Genomic DNA, 15710 nt, shown 5'->3' on the forward strand with positions numbered 1-15710 from the left:
ATATATTACAAACCTCATAGTAAATATAGTTTTTAAAATCAATCATGCACGTATGTGCGGATCTGTATCTAGTACTATATTATGATTGCAGTTTATTTATGTTTCTGAGGGCAACACGTCTTTTTTTATATTCAACTAGTTCTTCCATTCTAAATCAAACAATTACAAAAATAATACGCACCATCACACATCCCCGTTATGCAAGACGAATAACAAGAGCATTAAATCAAACAAAGCAAAACAGAGATAGATAATCCGTAGAAAGAGTAGTCAAAATGACCAAATATGCGATATACCGGGCGACATAAATTTTCATTCACTTGCTTCACAAATCCGTATTCCTTTATTTGTTTAATCGCCACACCATATATTTCTCGTAGTAGCATGTACTTTGGTTTCTATGACACCTAAACTTTCTCGTTATAATATCATAGTGCTTAGAAATAAACATCTAAATTACAAAGAGAAATTCAAAATTTGCTCATTGAACTTCAACTAATAATTACCAGAAATTAAATATAATAAGTTATTATTTATTTAGTCAACATATTCTAAATATAGAGTCAATTAGTAATTTTTCTGTTGTTGAAATATAAAGTTAATTTATCAACAAAGGGGTTTATTAAACCTTTTAACAAAAAAAAACAAAGGGGCTTATTTCTAAAGCGTGGATTCGAACAGAAGACGTACTGTGCAAATGAAATAAGACAAAGCAAATAAATCAAAGACAGAACAACACATGTGATTAAAACTTTTAATGATTTCCACTTGTCATGAACCAGCGTTAAAGAAGTCCACGTAACTTTGGATTCTCACGATAACGCCACGGATCAATTCGTGATTACACGAACGCTAAATATTTACATTTCGACTCACTAGAGACATTCTAGGGTATATCTGATTTGAAATTAGCTAAATAACTTTGAAATTTTATTTACTTAGGCAATTAATAGGAAATCTTGTAATTGAGGAGTAATTTATATGTTTTTGTAGAGAAAGATCCTATATTAGAAAATGTGATGGAACTTGTAATATATAGAAGTTAGGGTCAATCCACTTATTGCCAATTGGTTTTGAATTATAATTTCATAATACATTTTAATTTAACATATAAGAGTCTACACACGCTGGTCCTTTAATTAATCCGGTTCAGAATCCTCAGATAGATGTCCGATTACCCCATTAATTGATGACTTAAAGGAAACCCAATTCCATCGAGATAGTTAAAAAGGTATTATTTCGAGGGATGTGATGAATTATATGGAGATTAATGGTTAGAAGAGTCAATAGAAAAAGATACTACATTGAAAGATATGGTGAGACTTATGTAATATATAAGGGATTAAAGTCAATTAACTCATTACCAATTAATTTTGAATTAAAAACCATAATAAATTCTAAATTTTTTTTTTCTTCGTATTTGTCATAATCCTGATAAATGGCATGCAAGTTAATTTAGCAAGCAGCCAGGATAAATGATAGCTAAATCAACGTGAATGATATTTTTTCTAAATTCATTTAAATAATAAAAATTTTAATTAATAAAATGTTTTTTCTTAAATTTCATGCGTAATTTATTGTTAACGTCAAAAATATACTTATCGTTTTCACCCAAACAAGTCAAATGTATGTAATGTATAAGTAACTTAAAAAAACACATGAAATTCATTCATGCCTTAAAATAACTTTATATGTCGTTGTATTATCGCAGGATATTTTAACTATGAATTTATATATGTTTAGTCAAACTTCTTTAAAAATATATATATATATATATATATATATATATATATATATATATATATGTCAAACTTCCTTCATCTAGATGTATATTCATTCTTAATTCGTATATATTTAAAAGGCTAACTTTATATTCGTATATATGTACATGTTATTTTTTAACTTTATGAGTCTAAATGATCCGTTGTACCCTTACTATTGTTATAAACTTAAAATATCATGTTTCACTCACTAATTATGATCGTAAGTTCGTAACTAATTAAAAACTTCAAGAAAGTTTTATTCATTGAACCAATGAGTAGCACAAGAAAACAACTCTATAACCAAAAACAAACGGTTTACATTAGTAATCGAATTCCATTACAACTAGCCATAATTAAATCTTTCCCATAATAACTTGAATAATAGATAATAGTTTGACAACATTTGTGTTATAGAAAGTGAAAGGAGACTGTTGTATCGGTCCATTCTTTTTCCACTCGTCTTCGCATTTGTGCATATAATTTGAGCCATATGTTGCAGATATCTGAGCTATTGATGCATACCTATCATCTTCTGCTTCTCCATAAGCTTTTTGGAAATAACCAGATGCTAACTGGTAATACTTATAACAAAAAAATATTCGTCGAGCTCCAATCGGACCACTAAACTTCTGGCGAACTTTGTTGATTTGTCTGGCTGCATTGGTCACTTGAATTTGGCATTGAGAAATCTGATAATAAATCTCAATAAGAAATCAAGACATTTTTATTTTTAGCGAATGAATAAATAAGATCTCTCAATTTTCATGTTTATGGCTTGTTCCCTTCATAATAGTTATTTAGTTTTAGTGTTTTTTGTTCTACACAGCTAATTATTATATATACTTAGATTTTAGTCTCACACGTAAATTTATTATATACTTTTTATTGTATAGAATTTAATAATTCTATACTTTTATATAATATAGAATTATAAAAATTAAAATAGAGACTGGATATTGTAAATATTTTTCAAACACTGTTTTTCTACCTGTACACTTTGTGTGTTGCAGATATACTACCATTATAGAAATCTCTACAGAATAATTGAAACTAGTTATCAAACATTACCGCAATGACAAGCACGTCCTGAAAGTCGCGTGCGTCTAATATACGCGTGTCCGTTCCAATGTATTTTAAGCAGAAATTCACGTCTTCTGTCTCCTTACAAAATTCATACATGTCATCGATACGCATTGCATTTGCGGTTGTAAACACAAAGAACACGAATAATAACAACGAGAAAGGAGAAGTTATGTGTTTGATGAGTATTGTAGCCATATTTGAAAATTAAGAAGATACAAATGTGTTTTGGGATTTTCTCTTTTGCATGATTGAAACATTTTATTTATAATAATGACATTGAAAGCTAGTAATAAATTACGAAAATTTATTGCTTTGAATATAAGAATACTAAAACTGGTAATAGAATAATAACGGTAAAAAAATCTTAATGCAGTAAATGTTTGGAATAGCAGACCACCACAAATTTGAAACGTATTTAAACTTCATAAAACACCTTAGCCTGCAGCAACCTAGTGAGGATTCTCACCCGTTCAATGCTGCCATTAATTAATGCTGTGAATTCTTCTACACATATATCTTTGGATAAAAGGCTTTTTCTCTAAGCCCAAATTGAATAACAAGCCCAAAAAGTCATGGATTTAGTGGGAAATCAACCCATCGTTCTCATTTGCGTTTTTTTACTTTCAATGTTTGTAGTCAACCTTCAGCTTTCTTTCTAATTGTCGGGCAGAAATTACGGATTTTAATAAAATAAAAAAAGACAGAAAGCAAATAAATATTTATTACTATACAATGTCTTTTGAGCTGTCTCTCCCCAATTGAAACCTTAATAAAGAGAAGCCTCTCTGCAACATTTATAAAGAGTATATAACACACAACAAAACCTATCTATCTCTCTCTGTCTTTAAAAACACTGTCGTTATGGTCGCGCCGCCTGTAGCCGCCGCCGCGTCCTTAGAGCTGCTCTCTCTTCCGCTCTCCCCCGTCGTCGAGCAACCAATGGAGAAAGCGCTATCAACCCCGAGTGAACCCACCTTCCCGAATGAGTTCCCTTACGAATTCGTCGACTCCTCAATCTTTTCCTCTTCTCCAGAGGACTCAACGGAGACGGAAGACGAAACAACCGACGACGAAGATGACTTCTTAGCCGGTTTAACTCGCAGACTCGCTCTCTCAACTCAGCGCCTCTCTCCACCTTCCTTCGTCACCGATAAGGCTCAGGTTTATTGAAAAAGCTTCACTCTTTTCTTCTTCAAATCTTATCTCTTAATGTAAAACTAAACACTCACAGTTTTTTTTTTGCTCTGTTTCTTCAGTTGAAACCCCAAGTCGTTGAGTCAAAACAGAGTGGACTCGGAAGTCCCAATGGTCCGTTTTCACAAGTCCCTTCGCCGCCGTCATCTCCGTTTCGTGAAGAAGACTCTCTGAAAGTGTTATCTGCTGCCGCTGGAGAAGTCGCCAAGATTCAAAAGGCTAATTTTGATGCTAAACCCTCAAGCCGCCCAGTCCCAAACCCTAACCCTAATTCCCAAATCCCCTTTCCTCAAAACGCGGCGTTTGTTAACTACTACTGGCCATGGCAGCCGTATTATCATCTTGGAATAGTCCCAAATGCTTGGCTTGCGTCTCCTTCTCCCGTTGGAAGCGTTCTCACTGCTCCAACCGCCGTAAAACCGCCGTCTGCTGGTACCGGCGTTTTCCTTCCCCGGGTTTACTCAAACCCTTCCGATCCCCTGAAGAAATCAGGTAATTTTGAACTCAATTTTAACATCTTTGGGTTTCTGAAATTTTAAAACTTTCGTTCAATTTTGCTACCTCTAGAAGCTAAAATTGAAAACTTGATTATCAGGAGGTGGATGTGTTAAGGTTCCGGCAAAGGTTGTTAACCAACAAAAATCTAAAACTGAAGAGGTCTCTGGTCGGTGTAAACCAAATTCGAAAGCTTGTCTCTCTACAGGAGGTGGATGTGTTAAGGTTCCGGCAAAGGCTGGTAACCAACAAAAACCTAAAACTGAAGAGGTCTCTGGTCGGTGTAAACCAAATTCGAAAGCTTGTCTCACTACAGGACGGGGCAAAAGCAATCACGGTACTGACTCAAACCATCCCCAGTTTAAACTTTATAATAACAATAAAGACATTGTGATTTGAACCTATTCGTTTGTTTGTTTGCAGTAGCTGGTCGTGGATGTTTGAAGCAAGAAAGATCTCTTCCAAAAGAATGGAAGTACTGAGTGTTTGAATTAGGTTCTGTAGGATTCAGGACTTTTTGAAAGAGAGAAAACAGAAATGGTTCGTGTAGTTAGTGGGGTTGGATATAATATAGTTGAGATTGTGATGGTTACTGGTTATAGTAAAAGAATAATTATATGGGGGCTTAAGTTGGATTGGGATTTTGTTAGTTAATGCTTTATTTATGTTTAAGTAAGGAGTTAATAAACAATCTTTTTTTGGTCTTGGGAGGGTTTTTCATCTACTCTTCCTTAGAATAAGGTTTAGTGCAACAACATGGAGGATGGGTTGAGAGTACTTTAGGGGTGTTCTCTACAATTTTGGAATCTATGATGGGGTTGCGGTATTATCTGTATTTTTATTTTATTTTGTCTTAGTTTGTTTGATTAAAAGAAGCAAAAAGTTGCAGTCAATCATAGTTGTAATGGAGAAGATTGTATCTCAAGTCCCTATCAATAATATATTTTGATTTTTGTGGCATTTGTGTTTTTTTCTTACATTTAACAATCTTAAAGTCTGATAAAATAAAAGTAAAGATGATTCTTTGTGAAATTGTCATGATGGAAAAGGATGTTCAAATGAAATATTGCAGTCTAATTCTAATCTTATCCCTACTGCTTTAAAGTTTCAACCAATGAAAAAATTATAAAATATATTAATAAAGGGCAAAACATAAAATTGAATAGTTTTCTCAATTTGTGTGCAAAAACCTTACAGTTAAATTAGAATAGAGGGAGTATAAAATATTTGGTATGATTTAGGAATGTTATCTAAGTTTGTTGGTCCCGTTTAAGGTCATTGAGCTTTTTGGTTTCAAATTGCTTGCTTGCTCTTTTTGGATTTTCCCGGTAGAGAAAGCAAAAGAAACAAAATAATTGAGAGAAGAAGGCAAGGGCAGCCACAAGTATGAAATACAAAAGAGTAAGACCATGGGCAACGCCGTATATTCGGCCTGTCCCCAGATTTTTGTGGATTTAAATTTAATTCAAAAAAGCCCAATTTCGAAAAAACGGTTCTTATTTGGGGACGTTTTTCGTCCGTCTCCTTCGCCACGTGTACTCGTTTGATTGGTTGTCGAATTATCTAGGTCTAAAACAAAAAATCTTTCGCGAGACAAAATTTTGTCGAGTTCTTTCTTCTCTCGACGGCGACCACGAAGGCGATTCGATCCTCGACGATTTGACGAAGACGTTCCGTTCTTGTCACCGGAATTTCTTGCCATATTAACGAAGCCGATCTTCTGTCGCATCCGAAGCCGGTCCGATCTTCTGTCCCGAAGCTTGTCCGGCGGTTCGATCTTCTCTCCCGAAGCGATCTGTCTGTGTCACCCGGAGCAAACTTTCATCATGATCAAGCCTGACGGCGTCCAGAGAGGACTTGTAAGCTTCTCTTTCCCACTCAATACTAACTTGACATAACTTTGGTTATGTTCTTCACTTCCTTGGATTGCTTCTTCTTGAAAAAATCGAGACTTGATAAAGATTTGTGTATTTTTTTTTTCAGATCGGTGAAAGGTAATGATTCTCCTACTAAACTTGTTTGAGTGATTTTAGATTATAAGATTAGAGATTTCTTAGATCAGATTTGAGGTTTTAGTGTCACTTCCATAATCAGATAACTAGAAATTGAGGATTATCTAATTTGGAAGAGAGATGTCTCTACTCTTAGATATAGTTCAATAGACCTTGCTTGGCTTGACAAAGATTATATCCATGTGTTGCCTGATAGATTTTAGAGTTTAGTATATGTGCCTAAGAATGTTTTGTAGACATGTCTGTGGTTATGGTTGGTCTAGTTTCTGGAAATTTTGTTATTATACTTGATTTGGAAGATAAAAGTTCATACCTTTGTTGTGTAATAGATTTTGGGTTATGGTATATGTGTCTTAAGATTTGTGTTGTGTGTAGGTCTGAAGATGATCAGTGTAGAGCGCTCTTTTGCTGAGAAGCACTACGCCGACTTGTCATCAAAGCCTTTCTTCAATGGTCTTGTTGACTACATTGTGTCCGGACCTGTTGTTGCTATGATCTGGGAAGGAAAGAATGTTGTCTTGACCGGACGTAAGATCATTGGAGCTACAAACCCCGCTGCTGCTGAGTCTGGAACTATCCATGGGGACTATGCAATTGACATTGGAAGGAACGTGATCCATGGAAGTGACGCTGTCGAGAGTGCACAGAAGGAGATTGCTTTGTGGTTCCCTGATGGTCCTGTCAACTGGCAGAGCAGCGTTCACCCTTGGGTCTATGAATCATGAATGATCTGTTTCTTTTTTCAGTAGTGTGTTTTCTATGTTCCCGACATTGCTTGCTTTTGTGATGACTCCTATATTTTAAGTTGAATTTGATTCTCCTTCTCTACATTGCTTGCATTGTTACATATGAATGCAACTAATCCTCCTAATGGCAGGTTATTACAAAATTATCTTGAACAGTTTACAAAGTCAAAACTTCACCAAATCTTTCCCTTTTCTTTTGCTCATCTTATTTGATTACAAAATTCATTCTTATTAGTGATCTTGTAATCTTGTTATGTTTGATTTTAAAATTTCTATGAGTTGAATAAAATGTTTGTTTTAGTTTTGATGTTTTTATGTTATATTTTTTATGTTATTAATTTCTAAATTGTATGTTTTTGTTTTTTCTTTCTTTAAATAATTAATCTTTAAACTTTTAAAATATTATTATTTTATTCGGGGGACCAAATACAAATAGACACCAATGCTCCTACTAACAATAAGAAACTATCAGAATATTATTATTAAAAGTGGGGGACCAAAAAAAATCCCACACCAATGTGGATGCTCTAAGGTGTTTGGATTGGGAGATGTAAATTCTCACACCTTTCGAATTTGACTGAGTCAACTTTGAATATAATATCAACAAGTAACAATCCATAGCTTTATATAAAAATGCCGGCATAAAGAGTCTGATATTCTTGAAATATTGATGTTCTTATGAAATTTTGTTTATAAAGAGGTTTCTTTCCAGTTTAACGTCATGCGAGTGATGTTTCAAATTATTCATGTTTATAAGAAGCATGTAATGTATGGACCTATAGACTATAGTTGAGGATATAATACTAGTTGGGAGCTTCTTTTTTCTCAAGGTTATAATTGCAATTGAGGTTCTCGCCCACAACAAATATTTAATACCGTAACGTATCTAAGACGATGACGGTGTGCGTGTAGCAAAAGCCTCAATCAATTTTCGCTATTTGATGATTACCGTTTTTACGCAATCAAATGATTTTTTTTTTTTTTTTTTTTTCATTTTTGCGTATTTGTGTTAGAACACACGCACATATGACGATATTTGTGAAGGAAGTTATGATCTTGAGCCTATGGTCTACCTCCTACTCCTAGTCTACCTTGGAGACAAGCACAAACTATTAGTGTTTTCTTCACTGTTTATTTTATAAAAATAACTGGTATGATTAGGAATGTTATCTAAGTTTGTAGGTCACGTTTAGGTCACTGAACTTTTGGTTTCAACTTTCAAGATGGCTTGATTGCTCTTTTTGGATTTTCGGTAGAAAAAAACAAAAAAAAAATTAGTGAGAGAAGAAGATAAGGGTCAGCCACAAATATGAAAGACAAAGAAGTAAGATGTTTGGATTGGGAGATGTAAATTCTCACACCCTTTCGAGTTTGACTGAGTCAACTTATAATAGTATAATACTATAGTATCATACACAATACTAACAAAGTAACAAAGAGTCTTTCTTGAAATGTTGATGTTCTTATGACATTTTGTTTATAAAGAGGTTTCTTTCCAGTTAACGTCATGCGAATGATGTTTCAAATTATTAATGTTTATAAGAAGCGTGTATATATGTATGGACCTATAGTTAGGATAAAATACTAGTTGGGAGCTTCTTCTTTCTCAAGGTTATAATTGCAATTAAGGTTCTCGCCCACAACAAATTTTTAATACGCTGTAGTTGAGGATATAACACTAGTTGGGTGCTTTTTCTTTCTCAAGGTTATACCTGCAATTAAGGTTCTCGCCCAAACAAATTTTTAATACCGTACGTATCTAAGACGATGACGGTGTGCGTGTAGCAAAAGCCTCAATCAATTTTCGCTATTTGATGGTTACCGTTTTTACGCAACGCAATCAAATGATTTTTTTTCTTTCATTTTGCGTACTTTCTTTTGGGTCCCCTTTAGCAACCAAACGGATGGTATATATATGATTCGGTTCCATATCATGAACATTAAATATGGCATCTTGAAACTAGTATGTTACTATTGTGAAGGGATATATATCAACTGCCACTGAAGCATCAACAACATCTTCGGTTGAGGAAGTGATGTAACAAACTAAACAATAACACACTTGTGAAAAGTGACCCACAAACATGAATTGATTAAAGTCATGAAATAGATCATTTATCAAATATCATTTTTATAGCAAAGATTACTCACAAAGAAACAAAAATTACTTATTAAAAAATCTATGATCCAAGAAAACATTAACATTTTGATACTAATTTAAAGAGGTGTTATGAATGTCAAAAAGGACCCTTAGATTTTTTTTTTTTTTTTTTTTTTTTTTTTTTTTTAAAAANTCAATTTCTTACATTTCTCTAAACATTCCTACTAATATTTGGATCATATTCTAATCCATTATGTGAACTCTAGCTACATACAGTAGTTGGGGATGTGGAAACTGATATTATCCAGGCTAAGTGGGCCGACCAGTATAATAAATTTTCTCTGTTTAATCTGGTCCAACGAGGCTAGTTCTCGACGATAAGAAACTATAGATAAGTTAGCTAGGGTAACACTTGGTTCCACTTTGGAAGTATACACAGATCCAATACACCAAAAGATTTTGGTTTACAAAGCAAGTCCACGAATTGCCTTCAATGATAAAACGTGTCCGAAGCGTATGCGAGACACTCCATTCTGCTTCTTTTGTTTTTATTTGCTTCTTTTGTTTTTATTTGCTCCTTATGCTTTCGGGTATCTTTTTTTGGAAAAGAAGCAAAAAAATTAAAAAAACACCACACATTTATTTTGCTATTGATGGCATGACATTTTGGATTAATTAGTTGGAGATACAAATATTGTTCTTAATCGTCAATACATGTTAACATGCATTTTTTTTTAAAAATTATCATGACGGTGACTCCGCTACCACTCTTTGGCTTTCAATAGCATTACTTTGTCTAGTTACAGTATGTTTAATTCCGTTCTTGAGATAGTTACATGATGTGTAATATATACTAATATATTACCGCAATGTGATGTTGTTTAGGAAAACGTGACATTAATATTAGCGGTCGTGTTCCGTTTCTTATTCAAAAGGACAGTCACTAGCTAGCATTAATCTAATCAGAATGGAAGGGAAACTTTCATTTTCACTTGCATTAATCTAATCAGAAAGGAGCGTTAGGAAACTTCATTTAACATTTGTTTTGTATATTAATTACTCTCCAATAGTGAATTGAAAATTGTAAGACAAGGCCAAGAAACTGAAAATGTGGTGCAGTGAACACTCTCACTCTCTCAAGCCATATGCACTGCCAGTCAGCTAGCATCGTTTCATTGAGAAACAGATTTTGTTCTCTTCTCATATGCAGCTAGGACAGCTGTCACTTGTAATAGGATTATGAGCGTCATTAATATCTAATAAGACGTGCTTATGTAAGCGTCATCTTCTCCAATATCTATTCCTCTAAAATAACTCTTTTGTTTCTCCGTAACTTTGGAAAACCCACAAACACCAATAATGGAAGAGAGAAAAGGGAGGAGAATAATCATGTTCCCTCTACCGTTTCCGGGACACTTTAACCCGATGATTGAGCTTGCTGAAATATTCCACCACCGTGGCTTCTCCGTAACGATCCTCCACACTTCCTACAACTTCCCCGATCCTTCTCGCCGCCCACACTTCACTTTTCGAGCCATCCCTCACAACAAAGAAGGAGAAGAAGATGACCCTCTCTCCCAATCAGAAACTTCGAGTATGGACCTCATCGCCCTCATTCGTAGTTGAAACAAAGTTACGCCGAGCCGTTTCGTCAGTCTCTGGTGGCGGAGGTAGGAGTAGGAGAGACGGTGTGTTGTTTGGTCTCCGACGCTATATGGGGGAGGAACACGGCCGTTGTAGCGGAAGAGATAGGTGTTCGTAGAGTGGTGTTGAGAACAGGTGGTGCGGCGTCGTTTTGTGCTTTTGCCGCTTTCCCTCTCCTTCGAGATAAGGGTTACCTCCCTATACAAGGTTTAATATCTTTTTTATTTTCTTTCTTTTTTTTGTTAAAAAGTTTGAATATAAATACACTTACATTTCAATATTACTAGGCATTATCCCGCGAAAAACCGCGGGCTCAACTTTTTTTTTATGAAAAATTGTAATAATTTATTTTGTTATTATGTTATTTATAATGGTTTATGATTAAAAATTCGGTTTGCTTATATTATAATTCTTTTGTTTTTTACTTATTAATTTTTAAAATTTAAGCTGTTAAACGGAACTGTTATCTATATTAAATTAGATTTTTGATAAAAAAATTTAACCTGAAACTTTTTTTTTGATAAAATTTGTAGTTGTAGATTTTATTCGATTAGATTTTTTAAATCTTAGCTGTTAATTTTTTTAAGTACAAATTAATTTTGATTCTAATAATTTTTTTTTACTTTTCAACAATTTATTCTATTTGTTGTGTCCCCCTTTTTCGTTTATTAATTAATTATATTTATTTAATTAATTAATTAGTTAATCTTAATTAAAATTTTCTAATGATAAATAAATGTAATTTTTACATATTTTAAGGTTAGTTTCATATTTGTATTTCTCAATTAATATAATATAGTAGGATTCCAGTTATGTTATGGTTTTCACATATTTCAGAATGTGTTAATTTACTGACTGGAAAATACGGTATTTTCTAGAAAAATGTTTAATTTGGGAATATTTGATACAAACAAAACAAAATAACTGTGGATAGTTGATACTAAACGATAAATCGTTAAAGTTAATTTGAGGCTGGTAATGTTATTTTTACTACACTACTTATCACTTGTGTATAAAATAGTTAAGTACGTTAATCGATGATGGGGTTACATATTATTGGATTCTAAAGTTTGGTATCAGTTAAGGATTCCATTCCCACTAAAGCAAAAAAATTCTTAAGAGTTTGTTAGAGAAAACAAAAGATTTACTAAAGATTAATTTCTCCAGATTCTACATTAGATGAGCCAGTGACAGAGCTTCCACCTTTGAAAGTGAAGGATCTTCCGATAATAGAAACGAAAGAGCCGGAGGACCTTTACCGGGTAGTTAACGACATGGTGGAAGGAGCCAAATTATCTTCAGGAGTCATATGGAACACATTTGAAGATCTTGAAAGATTCTCACTCATGTATTGTAACAGCAAGTTACAAGTTCCGTTTTTTCCTATCGGACCATTTCACAAACATAGGGACGACCTTCCACCTAAGACAAAGAACAAGGAAGACTGTAAAACAACCGAATGGCTCAACAAGAAAGACCCACAATCTGTGGTATATGCGAGTTTTGGAAGCCTCGCAGCTATAGAAGAGAAGGAGTTTCTTGAGATTGCTTGGGGTCTAAGAAACAGCGAACGACCCTTTTTGTGGGTAGTTAGGCCGGGGTCTGTCCGAGGGAGCGAGTGGCTCGAATCATTGCCTTGTGGGTTTGTCGAGAACTTTGGAGATAAGGGAAAAATTGTGAAATGGGCGAACCAGTTAGAAGTATTGGCGCATCCTTCGGTTGGAGCATTTTGGACGCACTGTGGATGGAACTCGACACTTGAGAGCATATCTGAAGGTGTTCCAATGATATGTACGCCGTGTTTCTCGGACCAGCATGTGAACGCGAGGTACATTGTTGATGTATGGCGAGTCGGACTGGTGTTAGAGAGAAGTAAGATGGAAAGGAAGGAGATTGAGAAGGTGATAAGAAGTGTAATGATGGAGAATGGAGATGGATTGAAAGAGAGGTCTTTGGAGTTGAAAGAGAAAGCTAACATTTGCTTAAGCGAAGAGGGGTCTTCTTCCAAGTATCTAGACAAACTTGTAAGTCATGTCCTGTCTTTTGGTTCTTATGCTTTTGCAAGTTAGAACAAGTACGAGGGAGTAATGTCTTCTAAGCACTATTCACAACCTTTGGATATTTGTTTCTTAAATTATAATGTTCGTGAATTATTATAATCAATATGTTATAAAACTAGAGAGAGTTTAGGGAAATATCTTGTTCTTATTAATGATCAAACTCGAGGTTACAACATATATATAGGTTTCCAAGAGGGACAAAGTACAAAACCGACTAAGACCTAAGACATGGCCGAATGGGCCTAACATATGGCCGATGGGCCTAAGTACAATGGACCGTAAATAAGGACTAATAGAGGGCCGGTCAAGTTGAGTCCATCAAGTGTTTTACAATACTCCCCCTTGGACGAGATGACCGTGCCTATGCGAGGATGGGATCGCTGCAATGTGCTAAGGGGATGCTGCCTCATTAAAACCTTACCAGGAAAACCCATTGGGACAAAACCTTAGTGAAGGGAAAAGAGTACAGCACACATTGCTCCCCCTGTTCCAAGCATCACTCTAAGTCCTTGAGCCTCCGCATTCCAATCTGGTGCGTGAGCTTCCTGAACGTTGTAGTCGGTAATGCCTTGGTGAAGAGATCGGCTGAGTTGTCGCATGACTGAACTTGCACCACTTGAACTTCTCCGGCCTTTTGTAGTTCATGTGTGTGGAAGAACTTTGGCAGTATGTGCTTCGTCCGATCTCCCTTGATGTAACCATCTTTGAGTTGCGCGATGCAGGCTGTATTATCTTCGTAGATGACTGTTGCTTCCTTGCTGTCTTCTAAACCGCTATCCGCCCGTATATGCTGAGTCATAGACCGCAACCAAACACACTCACGGCCGGCTTCATGTATGGCTAGGATCTCCGCGTGATTTGAGGATGTGGCTACCAAAGTCTGCTTCATGGAACGCCAAGAGATCGCTGTACTGCCGTGCGTAAACACATAACCTGTTTGTGACTTACCATTGTGTGGATCGGATAGATAACCTGCATCAGCAAAACCAACTAAACCATCTTTGTTATAGTTAGTATAGTAAAGACCAAAGTTTGTCATTCCCTGAAGGTAACACAGAACATGTTTAATACCATTCCAGTGCCTTTTGGTCGGACAAGAACTATATCTTGCTAGGAGGTTCACGGAAAAGCTGATATCTGGCCTAGTGTGACTAGCCAAGAACATTAACGCTCCTATAGCACTGAGGTAAGGCACTTCAGGTCCGAGAATTTCTTCATCGGCCTTCTTAGGAGCAAATGGATCTTTATCCACTTCTATACTTCTCACAACCATTGGGCTAGTCAATGAGTGAGCCTGCTCCATATTAAATCTCTTGAGTACCTTTTCTGTATATGCCTTTTGGTGCACAAGGATCCCATTGTTTATGTACTCAAGCTGTAATCCCAAACAAAATCTTGTCTTGCCTAGGTCTTTCATCTCAAATTCTCTCTTAAGATATTCGACTGTTTGGGCGATTTCCCCAAGGGTTCCAAGGATGTTTAAATCATCCACATAAACTGCTATTATCACAAATCCTTTGTTTGCAAACTTTCTTATGAATATACATGGACTGATTGGGTCGTTCTTATAACCCTTCTTTGGTCAAATAGTCACTAAGTCTATTGTACCACATTCGACCACTCTGTTTTAGTCCATAAAGCGATTTGTCTAGCCTTATGCAGTATTGGTCTCGAGAACCACTTTTCTTGTGTTCTATACCCTCTGGTAATCTCATATAAATCTCATTATCCAGTGGACCATACAAATATGCAGTTACAACATCCATTAACCGCAAGTCTAAATTTTCTCTTACAGCCAGACTTATTAGATACCTAAAAGTCGTTGCATCCATCACAGGGGAGTATGTCTCCTCATAATCTATGCCGGGTCTTTGAGAGAATCCTTGTGCTACAAGCCGTGCTTTGTATCTTACAATTTCATTCTTCTCATTTCTCTTTCTTACAAAGACCCATTTATGTCCAACTGGTTTAATTTCAGGTGTTGTCCTCAAGATCGGACCAAACACACTTCTCTTCCTTAAAGAGTTTAACTCCACATCAATGGCTTCTTTCCATTTAAGCCAATCTTTGCTTTGAGTGCACTCTAATATAGATATGGGCTCCAGATCCTCATTTATCTCAAGTGCTACCTTGTATGCAAATATATCATCAATGTCGACATCCTTTCGGTTCCATTGTATTCCAGACATTATATAGTTGATTGATATCTCATTATTATCAATCCCATTAATCCCTTCAGGTTCTTGAGGTTCAGCGTCCTGAACGTCACCTGGTACCATAGGGGTTTCCGCGATAATGTCTGTTTGTTCTATAATTTCCATAGCCTCGGTCTGATTTGCACCTCTTTTACTTTTCCGAGGATTCTTATCTTTGGAACCTAGAGGTCTACCTCGTTTCAAACGTGGCTTAGACTCTGTAGCAACTTGATTATTGTGTTCCTTGTGAACATCAATACGTACTGGTGCATTGCAAGCTGGTATGTACGATTTTGTTACTCTCTTTGGGTCAGCAAAGGAATCTGGCAATTGATTAGCTAGCTGCTGTAAATGAATTATCTTCTGAACCTCAGCATCACATGCTTGAGTTCGAGGATCTTGCCAATTTAAGGATGT

General features: G+C 35.5%; 4 protein-coding genes across 5 annotated transcripts; 3 read left to right on the forward strand and 1 right to left on the reverse strand.

Moving 5' to 3' along the window:
- On the reverse strand, positions 2117-3049 carry LOC104712209. Its single transcript, XM_010429053.1, has 2 exons — positions 2832-3049; positions 2117-2452 (listed from the first exon to the last, which is right to left on the reverse strand). Exons 1-2 carry the CDS (start codon positions 3039-3041, stop codon positions 2117-2119), a joined length of 546 nt encoding a protein of 181 aa, XP_010427355.1. The 5' UTR covers positions 3042-3049.
- On the forward strand, positions 3620-5495 carry LOC104712210. Of its 2 annotated transcripts, none has more exons than XM_010429056.2 (4): positions 3620-4007; positions 4103-4532; positions 4636-4872; positions 4962-5495. In XM_010429056.2, exons 1-4 carry the CDS (start codon positions 3708-3710, stop codon positions 5015-5017), a joined length of 1023 nt encoding a protein of 340 aa, XP_010427358.1. In that variant the 5' UTR covers positions 3620-3707; the 3' UTR covers positions 5018-5495. The 2 variants fall into 2 exon arrangements, with proteins under 2 accessions (XP_010427358.1, XP_010427356.1); XM_010429054.2 differs by having other exon boundaries at positions 3622-4007; positions 4959-5495.
- On the forward strand, positions 6786-7377 carry LOC104715688 (nucleoside diphosphate kinase 1-like). The gene is made up of 2 exons (XM_010433077.2): positions 6786-6800; positions 6877-7377. Exons 1-2 carry the CDS (start codon positions 6786-6788, stop codon positions 7270-7272), a joined length of 411 nt encoding a protein of 136 aa, XP_010431379.1. The 3' UTR covers positions 7273-7377.
- Positions 10428-13128, forward strand: LOC104712211 (UDP-glycosyltransferase 76F1-like). Its single transcript, XM_010429057.2, is given in 3 exon segments — positions 10428-11012; positions 11015-11245; positions 12206-13128. Coding segments are annotated over 3 exon segments (1392 nt in total). The 5' UTR covers positions 10428-10753; the 3' UTR covers positions 13108-13128.

Source organism: Camelina sativa, chromosome 9 (genome assembly GCF_000633955.1).
Source record: "Camelina sativa cultivar DH55 chromosome 9, Cs, whole genome shotgun sequence".
In the NCBI taxonomy this organism is placed as follows: domain Eukaryota; kingdom Viridiplantae; phylum Streptophyta; class Magnoliopsida; order Brassicales; family Brassicaceae; genus Camelina; species Camelina sativa.

Coding starts and splice junctions, on each gene's coding strand:
- LOC104712209 (XM_010429053.1), bottom strand. CDS start 3,041: ATGGCTACAATACTCATCAAACACATAACTTCTCCTTTCTCGTTGTTA. Junction 2,453..2,831: donor AGGACGTGCTTGTCATTGCG/GTAATGTTTGAT, acceptor ATTTATTATCAG/ATTTCTCAATGCCAAATTCA.
- LOC104712210 (XM_010429054.2), top strand. CDS start 3,708: ATGGTCGCGCCGCCTGTAGCCGCCGCCGCGTCCTTAGAGCTGCTCTCT. Junction 4,008..4,102: donor TCGTCACCGATAAGGCTCAG/GTTTATTGAAAA, acceptor CTGTTTCTTCAG/TTGAAACCCCAAGTCGTTGA. Junction 4,533..4,635: donor CGATCCCCTGAAGAAATCAG/GTAATTTTGAAC, acceptor CTTGATTATCAG/GAGGTGGATGTGTTAAGGTT.